This window comes from Pimephales promelas, chromosome 8 (genome assembly GCF_988280905.1).
Source record: "Pimephales promelas chromosome 8, fPimPro1.hap1.1, whole genome shotgun sequence".
Taxonomy (NCBI): Eukaryota; Metazoa; Chordata; class Actinopteri; order Cypriniformes; family Leuciscidae; genus Pimephales; species Pimephales promelas.
In genome coordinates this window covers 23,849,035-23,866,466 of record NC_142776.1, presented here as the reverse complement: position 1 = coordinate 23,866,466, position 17,432 = coordinate 23,849,035, and the positions used below count along the sequence as shown (strand labels likewise).

General features: G+C 35.7%; 1 protein-coding gene across 1 annotated transcript in view; it reads right to left on the bottom strand.

Moving 5' to 3' along the window:
• Positions 1 to 17,432, bottom strand: part of jak1 (Janus kinase 1) — a 40,949-nt gene that overhangs the window by 4,080 nt on the left and 19,437 nt on the right. The window contains exons 10-22 of the mRNA XM_039691628.2: positions 16,856 to 17,054; positions 10,824 to 10,933; positions 9,769 to 9,918; positions 9,360 to 9,447; positions 8,106 to 8,233; positions 7,632 to 7,767; positions 5,369 to 5,520; positions 5,116 to 5,266; positions 3,589 to 3,677; positions 3,285 to 3,477; positions 3,056 to 3,180; positions 2,230 to 2,402; positions 1,934 to 2,051 (exon numbers count right to left, since the gene is read on the bottom strand). Coding sequence (XP_039547562.2) covers positions 1,934 to 2,051; positions 2,230 to 2,402; positions 3,056 to 3,180; positions 3,285 to 3,477; positions 3,589 to 3,677; positions 5,116 to 5,266; positions 5,369 to 5,520; positions 7,632 to 7,767; positions 8,106 to 8,233; positions 9,360 to 9,447; positions 9,769 to 9,918; positions 10,824 to 10,933; positions 16,856 to 17,054 — 1,812 coding nt within the window. The remainder of the gene's footprint in view (positions 1 to 1,933; positions 2,052 to 2,229; positions 2,403 to 3,055; positions 3,181 to 3,284; positions 3,478 to 3,588; positions 3,678 to 5,115; positions 5,267 to 5,368; positions 5,521 to 7,631; positions 7,768 to 8,105; positions 8,234 to 9,359; positions 9,448 to 9,768; positions 9,919 to 10,823; positions 10,934 to 16,855; positions 17,055 to 17,432) is intronic.

The window sequence follows — 17,432 nt, the reverse complement described above, 5'->3', positions numbered from 1 at the left end:
GACAGACAATGCAGAGGTATATGGCTGAAGTACTGGAGGTTAATGGACTCGGAGTCCGATCACTCTTTATTTGATAATTCTGAATCTGATCGGGACGAAGTAGTCAGTGAGAGAGATGCACATGTTCATGCTAGCCATGGACGTGCCGCAGATAGATCGTATAATATTATGACACTATAATATGTATGTGTGTGTGCAGGCATTTATGTGTGGCTGTCTAAATATGAAGGTGTAATTGTCAAATTATTTCTCTCTTTGTGCACATTTACCACATTGTAATATGTATTTGTGTGTGTGTGTGTGTGTGTATGTGTCTAGGCCTGTTTATTGTAATTCCAATTATTCATTATTCACAGGTAGAACACAGAGAGGCAGAGGCAGAAGTTTTATTGCAAAAGTTACATTTCCCTTACATCCTGGGAAATTTTATATATTTTACATTTATTTTATGTTTTTAATTTATTTTGGAAAGTTTTATATATGAAGGAAACAACATCTGAATGTATTCTGCTTTTAAATGCACTTGTTTGATAAAAATACCTTTTTCTCAGTTTTTTGTCCAAAATGTTGTGTTTTTGACAAAACCTACCTCTGTTCAAGAGGCAATAAAAAAAAGAACAGATGAAGATAAAATAAAAACGTTTTTTTTGCCTAAAAGCAGAGGCTCAGATCTTTATTTTTATATATATCATCTTCATATATTCATGGAAGAAAATATTCAGCGGGGGCATTCAAATTTAGCGAAAATCGTCAAAAACCCTGGCGGTGGCTGGCAACTTTTTTTTAAAACGCTGGCGGGGAAAGAGTTAAAGACCCTGTAAAGTCAAAAATAAGTGTTCTGAGTTTGTCACCACAGAAAAATGTGTTCTTAGCCACCCAGACCAATTTTAATGATAAAAAAAGATGGCAAGTACATAAAATAAGTTATTAGAATCTTTAAAAAAAAAATTGCATTATTCTCTGCTCAAATGCTGGGGGCGTGTCCACTGGCTGTGCTGAAACCACACCCATTTCTGTGCTTTCGGGACGCTGAGGTGGGAGAAAGTCGGTACGGCACAATTTACCAGTAACAGTGGATTATCAGTGAATCCCAGTTATCTCTGAAGAAAGTTTATAAAACGATCCTGTGTAAAATGATCATTACAGAGGCGGGTGTTGGTGGTGATCCTCAGCGCTCCATCAAGGTTGGCTCTTCACAAAATTAATCCACCTCTTCTTGATGTGATCGTTTTTAGGGAACTTAAATAAAGACACTGTTTTGTACATGATCGCATCCAGGTAGTTGCCTACACATACTGTGTCAAAGGCATAGCTAGCTAGCGAACTGTAGGCTGTAGTAACTAACTTAAGTGCCAAACTTATGCGAATGTGCTCTAATGTCAGGGGAGGGACCAGCCTCAGTGTGTCATCAAGTAGGGGCGTGTCCAGGAGCTCGGAAAAATGGGAAATAGCAATGGTGAAAAACTGTTTAACAGTCTAACTCCAAAATTCAGTACTGCACAGTTCACAGTCTTTGTAAAATGTTTTAGCAATACATTTCTAACATTTATTTTTTTTAGACTTTCCTTTACAGGGACTTTAAAGAGTGCGTGGTACAAGCGCAGGACAAAGGCTGATAGTTTTTCTGAGGTGAGTGACTTATTACGTAACAAGCTTACGAAAATAACATTAGAAAACTGACTGACATATAGCATGACAACATCTCATCTGACTGCAAATACTGAATCGAAACAGGTTTTTCCTCAGGCAGACTTCGACTGCGTCTGACAGAAGAGTCAACAGCTCCCAAGCACATCTTTCAAAATAAAAGTCTCGCATCAGAAAAATCTAATTTACATTTGTTGTTGTTTCTTTGGTGAGTCACAAGAACCTTTTGAGTGGGTCGTGGAGTGTGATTTTTTTGATGGAACTAAAACGATGACTGGACACTCACCGACATAGGGCTGCACGAGGCATCACAGTACGTGAGGAGCTCATACATGGTCACTCCAAAAGACCAGACATCAGACGCCCTGTAGAACTTGCAGTGGATCAGGCACTCTGGAGCATACCTGGGAAAAGGAGGGAAAGAATCATTACTAAATGGATTGTCCAGGGGCATTTCATAATTATACACAATTCCATAATGAAATTGCATATAATTCCATCATTACCAATGCACATGGTTCATTTTAGGCTTAATATACTTGGTCATTGTTGTATAACAGCATCCTTATGAGTGAGGCTTACCAGAACACTGGACTGTCCAGATCGTCTTTCACCGTGTAGTAACCCTCATTATCCTTAATGCTTTTGGTCAGGCCGAAGTCTCCGATCTTGACCGTGCTTTCATTCTCCACCAGAACATTGCGGGCTGCCAGGTCTCTGTGGATGTAGTTGCGAGAGCCCAGGTAGTCCATGCCCTGGGGTTAGAGGTCAGAAAACAGCAGGGTTGCGCATAATGTTACACTGCAGATCTGTTTACTAACAGAAACCCAGAGCATGAGAACACAAAAGATCGCTGTAAGCAGCAGCTGTTGTTTTTATTATTGGTCTATAGAGTACAAGGCCTCAAAGACAACAAACAACCAGAGCAAAAATAAGTTGTGTGGAAAGCAAATGGACATATTTATGAATATATTGCTGGTACCTACATGTAGTGTGGGTATTACCAAATGAATTATGAGAATTATATGTTATATGTCATTATATTATATGTGTATGTCATTTTTAACATTTTATTCAGTAAGGACACATAAATTGATCAGAAGAGACAGTAAAGCCAATTTCAAACAAATGGTCAGCACCAAATCACATTAAAATTATTTTTTTAAAGATCATGTAACGCTAACGACCGGAGTAATGGCTCCTGAAATAATAATGATAATCTTTGTTTTTACTCATTTTTGATTAAATAAATGCATTGGTGAGCATACGAGATAGTCAAAAACAACGCTAAACTTTTGTTTTACTGCAATGTATTGTGCTGGGGTTTTTTTTTTTTTAGGTTGCAAAGTTACCATAAGTAGTCAAGGACAATTAGTAAACATTGTAATCCATTCACATTCAGTGTTACCTGGCAGATCTGTACAGAATAGTTGAGAAGGGTTTTAAGGTCTATGTGAGCTTTGTTTCTGGGAAGGTATTCCTTCAGACTGCCTGCCGGTAAAAACTCCATGATGAGCTTAATGGATCTCCCACCTAGAAACAAAAAAGTGGAAAGATTCGCTCAAGCAACTCATGCATTTGGCACCAAAAGCCATTAAAGCATTATATTATTTATGATGTTCAGAATTGTGGTTTACCCTCTTCATTGCAAATGCCCTTATATTTAACAATGTTCTCGTGGTAAAGTTCTCTCAGGATGTCAATCTCACACCACAGGTTACTGCTCTGCTCTTCTCGGTTCTCTGGCTTTAGAGACTTCACGGCCACCAGCTCTCCAGTCCGATCTCCCCGCGGGTCATATCTGCACAACTCCACCTTTCCAAAATGACCCTGAAAGCACACCGATGTACTTCAGTCTAACCAGAAGATGGTCAGTTAAATAAGCAATTTGTTATCTTTAAAGACAGAACACACAGAGAGAGAGAGAGACAGAGTAAATACCTCTCCAAGGTCTCTGATCTTCTTGAGGAACCTCTTCTCAAACACTGTGGGGTCCACCTCTAGCATGGGAACAGGCTGAATGGATGGGTCTAGAGAGAAAAAAAAAATAGGGGAAAAAAAACAGGTTTCCATTTTTCCTCTTTAACATACGTAAACGTTTACACTGCAATGTTTTCTCTCAAACCCACCACATAAAGGTAAGTTGATCTTCACATTAAAATATGAATAAACATGTTTACAATGCAACGCTTATTAAGTGCAGCAACTTATCCTGTCCTAATGAAAACAGTGAGGACAAATACAGTCTATGGAGACTATCCAATCCTAACAGAGCTCATTAATATACATCTTAAAAGCATAGTAGAAAAAAAATAGCCTATTTCCACTCTCTTAGAATTAAAAAGTCATATAAGACTAAATATAAGACCATACAAAAGTTTGGGGTCTGAGATTTTTTGTTTTTTGTCTTTGCTTACAAAAAAAAGAAAAAGAAATACTTAAAAATATAAAATTTTTAAATAACTGTTTTAATATATTTTACCTTTATTCATTTAGCGGACACTTTTTATCCAAAGCGACTTAAACTTGCGATATATTGAAAACAGTTGTTCTGCTTAATATTTTTGTGGACCCCATGATATATTTGAGGATTCTTTGATGAATAGGAAGTCCAAAAGAACAGTACTTATTTAAAGGGTCATGAAACCCCCCTCTTTCAGCTCAAGTCTAGCTCATAATCTTTTTGAAAAATGCAACTTAAATGGGCATGGATAGCTGTGAGAAGAAGAGAGGGGAGTGGGTGTGGTATGGCCGTCACTGTGATCGCCAATGTCCCATGGATATCGACTGTCACTAAAAAGCAGTGGTAAAACGTGAGGAAATGCAAGATTATTTTATATAGCTGGCAAAGTTAAAGTCTTTTTTTATTGTCCTTTCAAAAGTAACTGAATGCCCTGCTACATATATTAGCCAACAGTAATCGTAATTTTATTTAAAACATATTAAATGTAGGCTACATGTATAATTATAATGTCATTATAAAATATATAGTGGTTAATATAGACACTATAAATGCATTTGATAATTATTAAAAAAGCGGAAAAACTCAAATTTAACCATTTTAACCCTACTATTATCTAACAGATGCTAACTTTGTCTTCACAGATGCTTGACAGATGCTAACCTCTGTTAAAATCTCAGAAAATTTGGTTTAGGGTTTCATGACCCTTTAAACTGAAATCTTTAGTAACAATATAAATTCCTTTACTGTTTCATTTAACAAGTCCTTGCTGAATAAAAGTATGAATCTCTTAAAATATTTCTCACCCCAGTCTTTTGAATGATAGAGTAGGTGAAAGAAACATTCACATGTGCTTAGTACTTTAAGCAAAGATGAATGTAAGTCTCTATACTAGCCACAAGAGGTCAGTATCGAGAACACTACAGGAGAAATTATTAGGCTTAAATTTCAAAATATATTCTATAAATAAATGTATTGTTTGTCATCTGTATATCTTGACTCCTTACTCTGTTCCTCCACCATGACAATGTCCCTGACAATGGCCCTGAAGAACAGTCTCTGCCGAGGGTCGTAGGTCATACAGTGGGTCATGAGCTTGGCCAGCTCCTGGCAATCAGGGGTTGCCAACTGACACTGTGCTGCGTAAAACCTTTCCTTCTGCTCAGAGAGATGACAGCAAAAATACACATTTATCAGCATATTATCAGAAAGGAAAGTGCCACATCATATGCATGCCTCAGTGAATGTGTACACTGTTACCTCCGTGAGTTTCTTGTCTTTGAGAGGTATCTCTCCATTGTAACAGATCTCCCACAGAGTTGTCCCAAAGCCCCACTTATCCGCTGCTACGCTCAGATTAGCAGTGTCCTGTACACACTCGGGAGCAATCCAAGGAATCCTGTCCACACATTCTGTAGACAAACACAAAGCACGTTGTTATTCAATGGCATTATCAAGTAGCTTCAAATGAACACTCAAACACACAAGCTGGGTTGTACTGGTTGAATAGTCCTCATTTTAGGGGGTTTCCACCACCATTTCCTCATTCAAACATCAAAGGTCATTTCATAACACATGATCCCTTGGCAACACTTTCTTGTATGCTCCCTCTCTGTGCCCCTTTCATTCCCCTGTGCTCACACACCACCACCCCCCAAAAAAACACACAACCAGTCTTTCCTGTAACTGTCCCTGGCACACAGCAAACAAAGAGACTTTCTAGTCTCCGAAATGCTTCAGGGAGCAGAGCTGGATCTCGGCCAACAGATTTCTTGTCAGTTATCTTTTCCGAGCAGTCCATTTTCACAGATCGACAGCAGTGCATTTACCCTGGATGCACACTCAATAACACTTTACACTTTTAACTCTTTCTATTTACAAGGTTATTATAATGCATATACATCAGCTCGAAATCTCTGACCCTTCTGTGAGCAGTGATAGAACTTTCAATAACATGTATTATTCAAATTTCTTTATCATAAAATTCTATTTAAAGTAGGGCTGTGCAAAAATGAATTGCGATTAATCGCATCCAAAATAAAAGTCTGTGTTTACATAATATATTTGTGTGTGCTGTATATAATTATTTTGTATATATAAATACCTATGCATGCATGTATATATTTAAGAATTATTTGAGCTTAAATTATGTATGTGTATATATATATATATATATATATAAATACATAATCTATATATAATATAGATTAACACATTTTCTTAAATATATACATGCATGTGTGTGTATTTATATATACAAAATTATATACAGCACACACAAATATATTATGTAAACACAGACTTTTATTTTGGATGCGATTAATCGCAATTAATTTTTGCAAAGCCCTAATTTAAAGTAATATTTTAATTATAATAACAATATTAACTATTATCTATTAATTTCACCAAATACTATCATAACTGTAATATAAAATATTGCACCATACCATTAAACTTTTTAAAACATTACAACAACAATATAAAATCTTTATGTATGGCATTCCTCTTAAAGTCACTATGAAATCCAAATCGAATAGGCAAATAATCATTATTTATTTTTAATTAAAGTCTAAATAACTTCCCCTCGCTCTTGCAGTGATGTGTTTTTCAGTGTGAGGGCGGGACAACCTTTCACTCACATAGCAAACCACAACCATCCAATCAATTTCCGATGAACAAAATTAAGCCCCTACCTATAAATTTAGTTTTTTTTGTTTGAGAAGTGGTTTGACTTTAGTGATGACTTTAAACATTCACACAGGCCTTATGACCACTTTAATAGCATATTAAAGTGTGTTAATGATAGGGGTGGGAATCTCTAGGCACCTCATGATTCGATTACGATTCAGAGGGCTGCGATTCGATGCTAAATCGATTATCTGAATCTTTTGTGAGTGTGTGTGAGACTATAAAAACTTTGCTTTAAAATTACAAAGTAATGACCAATAAAGAATAAACGTACAATATATTTTATTAATATTGCAAAGAACCAACAGGAAAATAAATGTGTACCTGAACCAGCAGTATACTTGTAGTAAATTAATAATATAACGACGACTGGTACAGCCGAGTGTTTTTCCTCTGGGTGGAAACGCGTCATATGGCTTCTCATATTTGTCGTGTTTCCGAAATATTTTAGTTTTATTCTACAAAACTTACAACTAGTGTGACTCTTGACTGTCTAGCTGCTTTCCCCCTTCAACTTCAGAAGCCAAAATATTTCCACGTCAGCTTTTAACGAGTGTGTTTGGATCTCGCGCGCCACCGCGTCTCTGTTATGTGCACGTCACAGACGATCCAGGCACTGCACTTCCGCGCTTCAGAGTTCCGTCTTTTGCGTTCCATCAATATTACGTTATTATAAATATATATATAAAAAAACATTTTTTTTTTTTTTTTGAAAATCGATTTTTGGCATTTGTGAATCGATTCAGAATCGTCGACGTCCGCATCGCGATGCATCTAAGAATTGATTTTTTTTCCCCACCCCTAGTTAATGAGGTGGTCATAATGAATCTCTCACCTTCTCTGCTAAGGACAGTAATGGGTATGCCAGGGTCACTCAGTTTAATGAAGGGTCCTCCCTCTCCATCCAGACCATCTCGAGCCACCAGAATGTTCTTACAGCACACATATCCATGAACCAGCTTCTTATCCTCCTACAGGATAAACACGACGGTCAAAGAGTAACATTCACTGACAACACTTCATAATTTTCACTGATATATTACGTTGCTTAACAGCAAACCTTTCAATAGAAATGTATGTTATGTTATAAAAGTTCACTTGTACCGTGTGAAACCAATTTAACATTTTAGTTTTTAGGTAGATGATCCATTACCAACTAGTACTACAGATTTATAATTTCAACCATTTATTGGTTTTCAGTAAAAACAAAAACATATTTATCAGCATAATACAAACATGCCTAAATATTGACTTTATTTCAAGACCGGTAAGTCAAGGATTTGAGCATTTGTTTTTTGAGTTTCTTTACCAGATAGCTGAGGGAGCTAGCCAATTGTTTGGCAACCTGGAACTTCCATGCGGTGCTGAGAGTCGTGGTTTGTCTGCGCATGAACAGATCCAGAGGACCATATTGAACAAACTCTTCCACCATGATATCTACAGAGAGAGAGAGAGTAAATTATGCAAAAGAACACCGTTATCAAACTCTCTTCCTCTGACACACAAACACGGTTCCAGCTCAAATATGCAAATTCATCTAAGAAAACACACAGTCACACCCATTGCGTGCACATGGCTGGTGATCCTCAGAGTATTTAGGTTGTTGTTCAGAGGAACAGGAAGTGTAGTTTGCAATTAAATACATAACCTGATACCTAGCCAGCAGGCTTTGTTGAACAATCGAATGTCGCTCTGATATCAGCTTCCTCACAAAAAGCATTTATGAAACATTTACATGCCATGGAATCATAAAGCAAAACTTTTCTCCTCTTAGACTAGTTTAACTAACTACTAAAACTACATTATTACTCAAGCAATGATTCATTGTTTGATTTCTCTGTGATTAATTAGCAATATAACACTGCCAGGGTGTCAGATCAAAACGATTAGTCGGAGAATGACAATGTCTCTACGTCCGCTTAGTAAATAAATAAATTAGTTTTGCACCAGTGACTATGGTGACTCGCTCTTTCCAACTCAACAGGCGGAAGAAGAACACCACCACATATTTCGCATACTTGCCATGTAAAACTACACCAAAACAGAATAAAAGACCACAAAATAAGAGAACTTGAACATTTGGTGAAGTCTTTAATAGATGTGCTGGAAATTTTCTGTCTGGAAATGGATTGCAAATCAAAAACAAACCAACGATTAATCGCGATTAATCGTATCCAAAATAAAAGTTCGTGTTTACATAATATATGTGTATGTGGTGTGTATAATTATTTTTTATATATATATATAAATACACACACATGCATGTATATATACACATATGTATATATACACATATATATATATATATATATATATATATACATACACACACACTATCAAATATTTATATTTAATATAAATTATATATTAATAACACATTTTTCTTAAATGTATATACGCATGTGTGTGAATTTTATGTAAACACAAACTTTTAGTTTGGATACGATTAATCGCGATTAATCGTTGCCCAGCCAAAGCAATCATCAGCTCCAACCAGAATATTTTGGCAGGGTCGATGTCAAGTTAGCTACATATTACAGACAAGTGAAAGTAGGGTACTTACTCTCCTGGTGGCGAACACACACTCCGTAGAGCAGTGCGATGTGTTTGTGAGAGATCTGACGCATCATGCTAGCTGTCTCAAAGAAAGCCTGAGAAGAGGCAGAAAGAGACATACTTTGAACATTCAAGTAGTAACCACACTGATGGCAGAATACTAACGGAGAAAATTCTTTTCAAAACCCTTCATGGTTCATTACAGTTGAAAATGACCACAATTAGTTCACAGTTATTCAGTAGACATGTGTTTTTATGCAAAGCAACTTACAAAAGAGAAAGAGGGTCAGGAGACTGTAACATTATACCATCTAAAACCAATAGAGGGTCAGGAGACTGTAACATTATACCATCTAAAACCAATAATCTTGTTTGCTAAACTTCATTAAGACACGAGTAGGCCATGTGTGTCTTACCAGAGAGATATCTCTGTGTCCTGAGCCCAGCACTTTCAACACCACTTTCACCTCCTGTGAGTATCCTCCCATGTCATCATCATCCTCACTCTTCAGCTTCAGAACACCAGCATAGATGTTTGTCCTTGTGCCCCGGCCCAAATGCTCACCCTGAATGAAACCACATTGTCACATCAGTAAGTAGGCAGTCAATTAACAAACTTTAATTTAAAAAGCACCCCATTTTTATTTATTTATTTTTTTTTTTTCAATTTCAGGTACAGACCCTCTATAGCAAGCTATAATGAATGTCTTTCTTATAGTTTACATAGTAAACAAACTGGCTACTATAAAGAGAACATCCATCACACACTATTGTCATAAAGTTTGGGGTAGGTGAGATATTTTTTTTTTTTTTTTTTAAAGTTGTTATGCTCACCAAGGCTGCAGTAATACTAATTTTTAAATAATTGTAAATTTGTATTTTAATACATTTTAAAATGGTATTTATTCCTGTGATGGTAAAGCTGAATTTTAAGCTTTCATTCCTCCAGTCTTCAGTGTCAGATGATTTTCCAGATATAACTAATATGCCTTTTTCATTATTATTATTATTATCACTGTTGTGCTGCTTAATATTTTACAGAAACTGTGATATTTTTCGGAGGATTCTTTGATGAATAGAAATATCAAAAATCATTTGAAACATTATACATTTTTTTTTACTGTTTTTTTGATCAATTTAATGCATTCTGACTTAAAGTATTAACTCTTTCCTAAAAACAAAAAACTCTTACCGACACCAATTTTTTTTTAACTATACTGTATAATGATTTATATTTCATTAGTATGTATACTTCAATAAAAGTATTATAAAAATATAAATAGTTTTATGGTCAGTAAGGAAGAGCATTTTTACTCACCGTGTGCCCATTTATGAATGTATATGGTAGATTTTTGACAATATTTGTATTTCATTGTATTTCTTAAATGCTCGCCATACTAAAGAAGAGTCGACTTTGGTTTAAAATCCATGAAAAAAAAAATAAAAAAATAAAAAAATAAATAAAAATTACCTGTTCAATCTCTTCCTTAAGGATGCGGTGGAAACTCAGCTGGCTGACTTGATTTTGTCTCTGCGGGGCGGGCTCTCGGTTTGTGGTCATCACTAATAGGTTGGAAATTTCTGAAGGAAAGACGAACATCATTTGTGATTGGTGACCAACATTTAAATAGTTGAGATCCCAGCTTTAAAAACTAAATTTCATCTGGTTTGATTGTACAAGGATGTTTATTTAGATTATATCTAAACATGCAGTATGCGTTGGTGTGCAGACATCACCTAAACAGAGTAGGGAAGAGGAAGTTGTGCAGTGACATTGTGCACCGTTCAACAAAAAAAAAAAAAATACCACTTGCTACATGAAAACAATGAGCATGTGTGGGTCAACGTGCAGGTATAACATTTATGTAAGTGTGTGTGTGTATGTGTGTGCTGTGATGTTCATTCTGCAGCATCAGCAGTTCTTTTGTCTACTCACTGACATAATCTGGGTACAGACCTACACAGCTCTGTTTCTATGAGTGCAAATAGGGTAAAGACATCAAGAGAAGTGAACAACGGAAACCCACATTTACTACATTTCCTGCCTGTCACTGATGCCTCAGCATGTACTCTTAGAGGAGCAGATGTAAACAAGCCCTGACACTGTCTAATGTGCAATAACTAGGCGTTTTTTTTCGCAACCAAAACATTCCTAATATTTGCTTTTGCATTACTATAGAGCTGTTGTTTTACTGCTAATACTGATGGAGCACTAATGGAAGAAGTATATTAAAGGACAAGTTCGGTATTTTACACGTCGCTTCCGATGGTTAAGATTGAAATTTGGACATTCTGCTGGACTTAAAATGGGCCTTTAAGTGTAAAATACGGAACTTGTCCTATAAGTATATCAGGATTTATATGCACCAATATAACAAATCTTAAACTAAATTTTACACATGAGTTTTTTCTGTGAACATTTTTGCATAATGAGGCACACAAATTCACTGATACGATTCACTGAATCAATTAAAACACTAATATGTATGAATTCATCTCCAATTGGCAGTTGTGGCGAAAAGTACATTTTGGACCCTGGTTTCTCTGTGGTATGCAGATATCTGATAATCTCTCTCAGGAACATTTAACTCTGTCAGGTTTGAGATGGTTAGCTGTATAAAGGATCTGGGGCTGTACTCACAAAACACGTTAAGGCTAAAAGCACCAACTTGCTGATTTAGAAGAAAGTCTAAAAATGAATGGCTGTGTCTCAATGTTTGCTCTGAGAGTACTTCACAAAACATTTTAGCATTTAAACCAGCTCTTAGGTCTAGTCAGTCACTTAGACCAAATCACAAAACAATCCTAAAATCACTGTACACTGTAATGAAGCAATGGGAGATTTTTACCTGCGAGGACATAAAGTCAGTGTTGACACAGTTACTTTGAAAAAGTAACTTAGTTACTTTACAGATTACTTTATTTTAAAAGTTAGATTACAAGTTACTTTATTAGTTACATTCAGCAGCTGCCGAAAACACCCCTTTTTAACAGTAACGTCAACAATGTAGGCTCTCTCCTAAAATTATAAGTTGAACTTAAACTATTTCCTGAAAAAATACATGTTTTTCAGACAGTGTTTCTTGGCTTCACTTAACATTTATGTTTTTATAAAAAACAATGCGGACTCGCGATCTTCAGTAGTGAACGCGCCAGAGAGAAATGCACATTTCATACGGATTACATAAGCAGAGAACAGCCCGTTTTCTTTGCAGAGAACAGTCCGTTCTGTTTAAAAGTACACATTTCAAGCTTTCTATAGATATATTTATCAGATGTTTGAGGCAAGTAGGCCTACCTTGTTTCGGTTCACTTATGACTCATGAGACGAGCTCCAGTTCACACGCCGGCGCCTTGATTCGTGATTATCTGTCTGCAATAATTACTTCTTATTTATTAAATCCAGGCAATTGGTTGATGAAACATTGATCAAAATTAAGATACTATTAATACAAAATGAAATTGCCTTAATGAAAGGCTTTGTACTTTCGTTTGACGTCTCTGTGAAAGTTTTAAAGCAGTCTTTCAGTGCCGCTTTCAGAGCGCTTATGTCTTAACGGGGATCTGTCACGTTGTTTTTCTCTTATAAATACGTACACGAATTATGTTCTGTGGAGAGCCAACCTTTCTTCATCCGATGGGTAGTATTACTTTTGCCACCTAAAAGTTAAAGTTTTGTGTCGCGTCTATAACGGATGTGTTTTTCCCTCATATTAAATATAAAATGCATGTGTAGACTGATATTTTTCTAATGTCTGGAGTGGACTCCTTTATTAAGGGAGTATGGATAAACAGAAGTTTCAATATATTGGTGTTAAATGCATTGAAGCATTTATATTGGTGTTGAATATACTGCTGTTAAATGCAAGAATTTATTCGTAACTAGTTTTATGGTGTAGGTCTACGTATTTTATAATGTTAACTTTAAATTACTATTTAAAGATGTGGTAGCAAGGATAACGGAGTTGGAAGGGGTGTGTCGCTATTCTGCCTTCTCACACACATTTTGGTTTCATATCGCTATTATATTTTTATTAAAATAGGAACCATCCCAGGAACCATCCCAAAACTGTCGAGGTAACTTGAGTGAGTCGGATGGATATATAGTATATATGCCTCAAGCTTCTTGGATAGATCATTTGAACATACTCCTCCTGCACTTTGTTTACAAAACATAATTTGTCATTTGAATTCTGCAATCTATCAAGATGCAGACATGTAAGAGGCTGACAATTACCTGAACATTACTTAGTGACACTTAGCCTACATTTTAAAAGACTTCTCTCTATTGCTTAATAAAAAGTTGGTCTCAGCAGTTTTGTGAATAGGTTAAGAGGAAACTCTTATCTAATAACTTTTACAGTTATTTAGGGGAACTATTAGTTGCAAGATAAAATGTTTTGTGAACACAGCCTTTGAACCTGGATACGAAACTGGCAGCTAATAGTTGTGCAGAGGTCATGCAAAGATATGACTGCTTGTTTGCGCATTCTGATTTTTGACTTCTCTGAAGAGTATTGTGACACAAAGCACTAGAAAAAACAATTCCTCTTTCAGCCCAAACCAGTCAAAAACACGGTAAGATTCTTGTTCAGATGTACATGCTTCTGAGATTTAGACGATAAGAAGATGCACCAAAGGAAAAAAAAAAAAAAGCACATTTTGAGACGAGAAAGTCATTTCATAAAGTATGCAGTTTGGAAAGTGTTGCAGATGGAATTTTCAGCCGTGTAATGCAATTAAAAATGCATTCCAAATAGTGAAGTAAACTTGCGCTTGAGCAGACGTGTATAAAACCCTCTCCGTCACTGTTGCACATCAACTCACAGGACTGCTCATTTGATCTGTGAACTTAGAAAATCATCTCAATATCTCTCACTTAGGTCTAAATTCATTGAAACTGAAGAGTCATAAATAATAATTTACTCATGTTATGGAAATTAACACCACTTCCTCATTTACTTGTGTTTGCCCCTACATCATACACCATTCTAGCAAACAGCAAGTATAATATGCTAACGAAAGCAGATACAATAAGAGATGGTTCTAGAATTAAAGACATTTCTAGACATTTCTATAATTAAAGACATTTCAAAGTCATTTCTCTCATTACTCATACTCATGTTGTTTCAAAATTTTCTTCATTCTGTGAAACATCAAAATAAATATTCTGAAGAATGTTCTAACTATATCTAGACCACAGATTTGTATACCATACCGACAAACTCAATTTAATTTTCTGAAGCAATACATGTGATTTGAATGAAGAACTCATAACATTTTAAGTTTAATAATTTTTGCATTTGCACAAATTCTATTTACTTCATTGTGGCATGTCATTTTCTGTTCTAGGCTCAAAACTAAGTCAACTAGATTATTATAAGCTTTAAAGACTGATTTAGAGCAGTGATGCAACTGATTTTACATTCTTTCTAGTCCATTTACATTATTAGTACTTCTATACTATTAAGCTTTACATTTTATTTGTCTAAATTTTCATTTGTATATTTATTGAAAAATAGTCAGATGCGTCATCCTGAAAATAATTGTGAAAAAGGGATACTCCACCGGGTTTTCATATTAAACTATGTTATTCCCTTAACTAAGACGAGCTGATGCATACCTCTCTCGTCTCAGTGCGTGCACTCTATCGCTCTGTATTGCCGCAAAACTATGTTAGCACTTAGCTTAGCCCAGTGCATTAAATATGGGCCCAAAAGAAAAGCGACCAAACACTTCCTCGTTTTCCCTATTTAAACACAGTTACTCGATTAGTGTAACTCGACCTAGGCTGATGACACAAAATAAAAAGTTTTATTTTTCTAAGCGTTTCAAATTGATGACTATATTGTATGGCGGAATACCATAAAAAGTGCTTTAGAGCACTTCAACTTGGCACAATAATACCTTCACTCGTGAAAAGTCCTCTTAGGCCCATATTTAATGCACTGGGCTAAGCTAAGTGCTAACATAGTTTTGCGGCAATACAGAGCGATAGAGTGCACGCACTGAGACGAGAGAGGTATGCATCAGCTCGTCTTAGTTAAGGGAATAACATAGTTTAATATGAAAACCCGGTGGAGTATCCCTTTAATACAAAATTGAGGTTGGTGGTTTTTCCTGATTAAAAAGGCTAGTAAACATGTCAAAAGTGTAAATCATACCCACATTTTCGCATCTTAATAACTACTCTAGGATTCAATAAATCATTGCATTGCATACATTCAGCAGTGCACATTGAACACTGGAAATCCTGACAATTCAGGCAACGAGTTCTGATTTCAGTTTCCATTTAAGACAGGACCATTCACAGAGAATATTTCAGGAGTTTCTACTGGAAAACACCATCCTATCCAAATAGGCTGTGTATTAAATCTCCTTTAAAACAAAGTAAAACACGGGCCATATTTCCAATTTAGCTTAACCTACAGAACATATTGCTACAGAGAAAGAAATCAGAAGTCTTTACATAATTTTGCCTCTAAAAACATCAAATGGACAGACTGATGTACGGACGGACGAAGTCTTTAATCTGGATTGATGGGCGGATGGATGGACGGACAGTCAAATCAATGCTTGAAAAGTGTTTAATTGGGATAGATAGATTTGAATGTTTGATTAGAGTGGATGGATGGATGGATGGATGATTAGGATAAAGGAATATACGGATGGATTAGCCGTGTCGCTCAATTGTAATGTATAGAAGGTCTTCTACAGGGTGGCTACAGGTATAAACAATTTAAATGTAAGACTTTTTAATACCACTTCTAAATCAAATTTAAGACCAAACTTACGATGGAAATATAAATTAAAAATGAAAATATACAGTAACATTTCCAAGTAAACACACTGTCTGTTCAAAATGGTAAAATGACAATAACCAATGGTCAATTGCGTACATGCGGTCGCCAGTGGTGGAGTACAGTGGAGTAAAAAGAAACATAGAAGGCATTTTTATGAATGTCTTAAGCCTTGTATGTTTTAAATAATAAAGTATATTGATAAAGGCTTAGATTTAGTTTTATTAATAAAGGCATAGAACCAGTTTATTTCTAGTGTACTGATAGTTTCATATAATTAGTTTATTAAACTAATAAAAATATAAAAAGACTTTGAGATACGTTTAATTTTAATAAATTAAAATTAATTTGCTATATTTCAGATCAATATTTGTTTTCCTTAATTTTAATGAACCCTAACTTTATTCTCATTATAAGAATTATAAATAATTGATTTCCGTATAAAATAATACTACAAACACTTAAAAATAAACAGAATAGTACCCTTACGTAGAAAATATTCGACCTGGCTGGCAGAACGATGCATCTTTGCGGTGACATGACAAACATATTTAAGACCTATCCAATCTGAATTTAAGACAATTTAATACGTTTTAAGACCTTATTTTTAGGAAAATTGATTTAAGACATTTTAATATTTTTTAATAAAACGCGGCCACCCTGTTCTATCATGTGACTGATTGAGCCGAACGAGTGAAGATACCTCTGGGTTGTGGTGGGCAGCAGCGGCGCAGCTGGAAGCGCAGGTTCTCTGTGCGTAGGCTTTGGCCCTGCAAGTGCTCCAGAAGCTCCTTTAGTGCGGGCCGGAACGTCTCGGTCCCAAACAGTCTGTAGCCCTGAGGGCTTGTTTCAATTTGGAAGTTTTTATACTGGGGAATCGGTCTGGACTCACACAGGTCCATCTAAAAGCGAGAGAGGAGAAATACATGACAGGCAGAAAGCACAAAGGAAATAAAGACAAGAGAAATCGTGTATGAGAAGAATGGTGAAGGGTACAGGATTTGTTAAACAAATGTTAGGTGGCCAATAACAGATCCACTGTAAGATAAGATTAACATTTAACAATTTAAACATAGATTACATTTTTTCTTGGTTGGTGGGGAGGTGTTGGGTTTCTATATGCAACTAGCTATATAGTATATAATGCTGATAACATTTAAAGTTTTTAATGTTGTTTATATGTCTATGTGGTTTTTTTAATATGTTTTAAAGGGATACTTGCTTTAAAAGGGATACACTTTTTTTGGAAATAGGCTAATTTTACCTCTCCCAGAGTCATA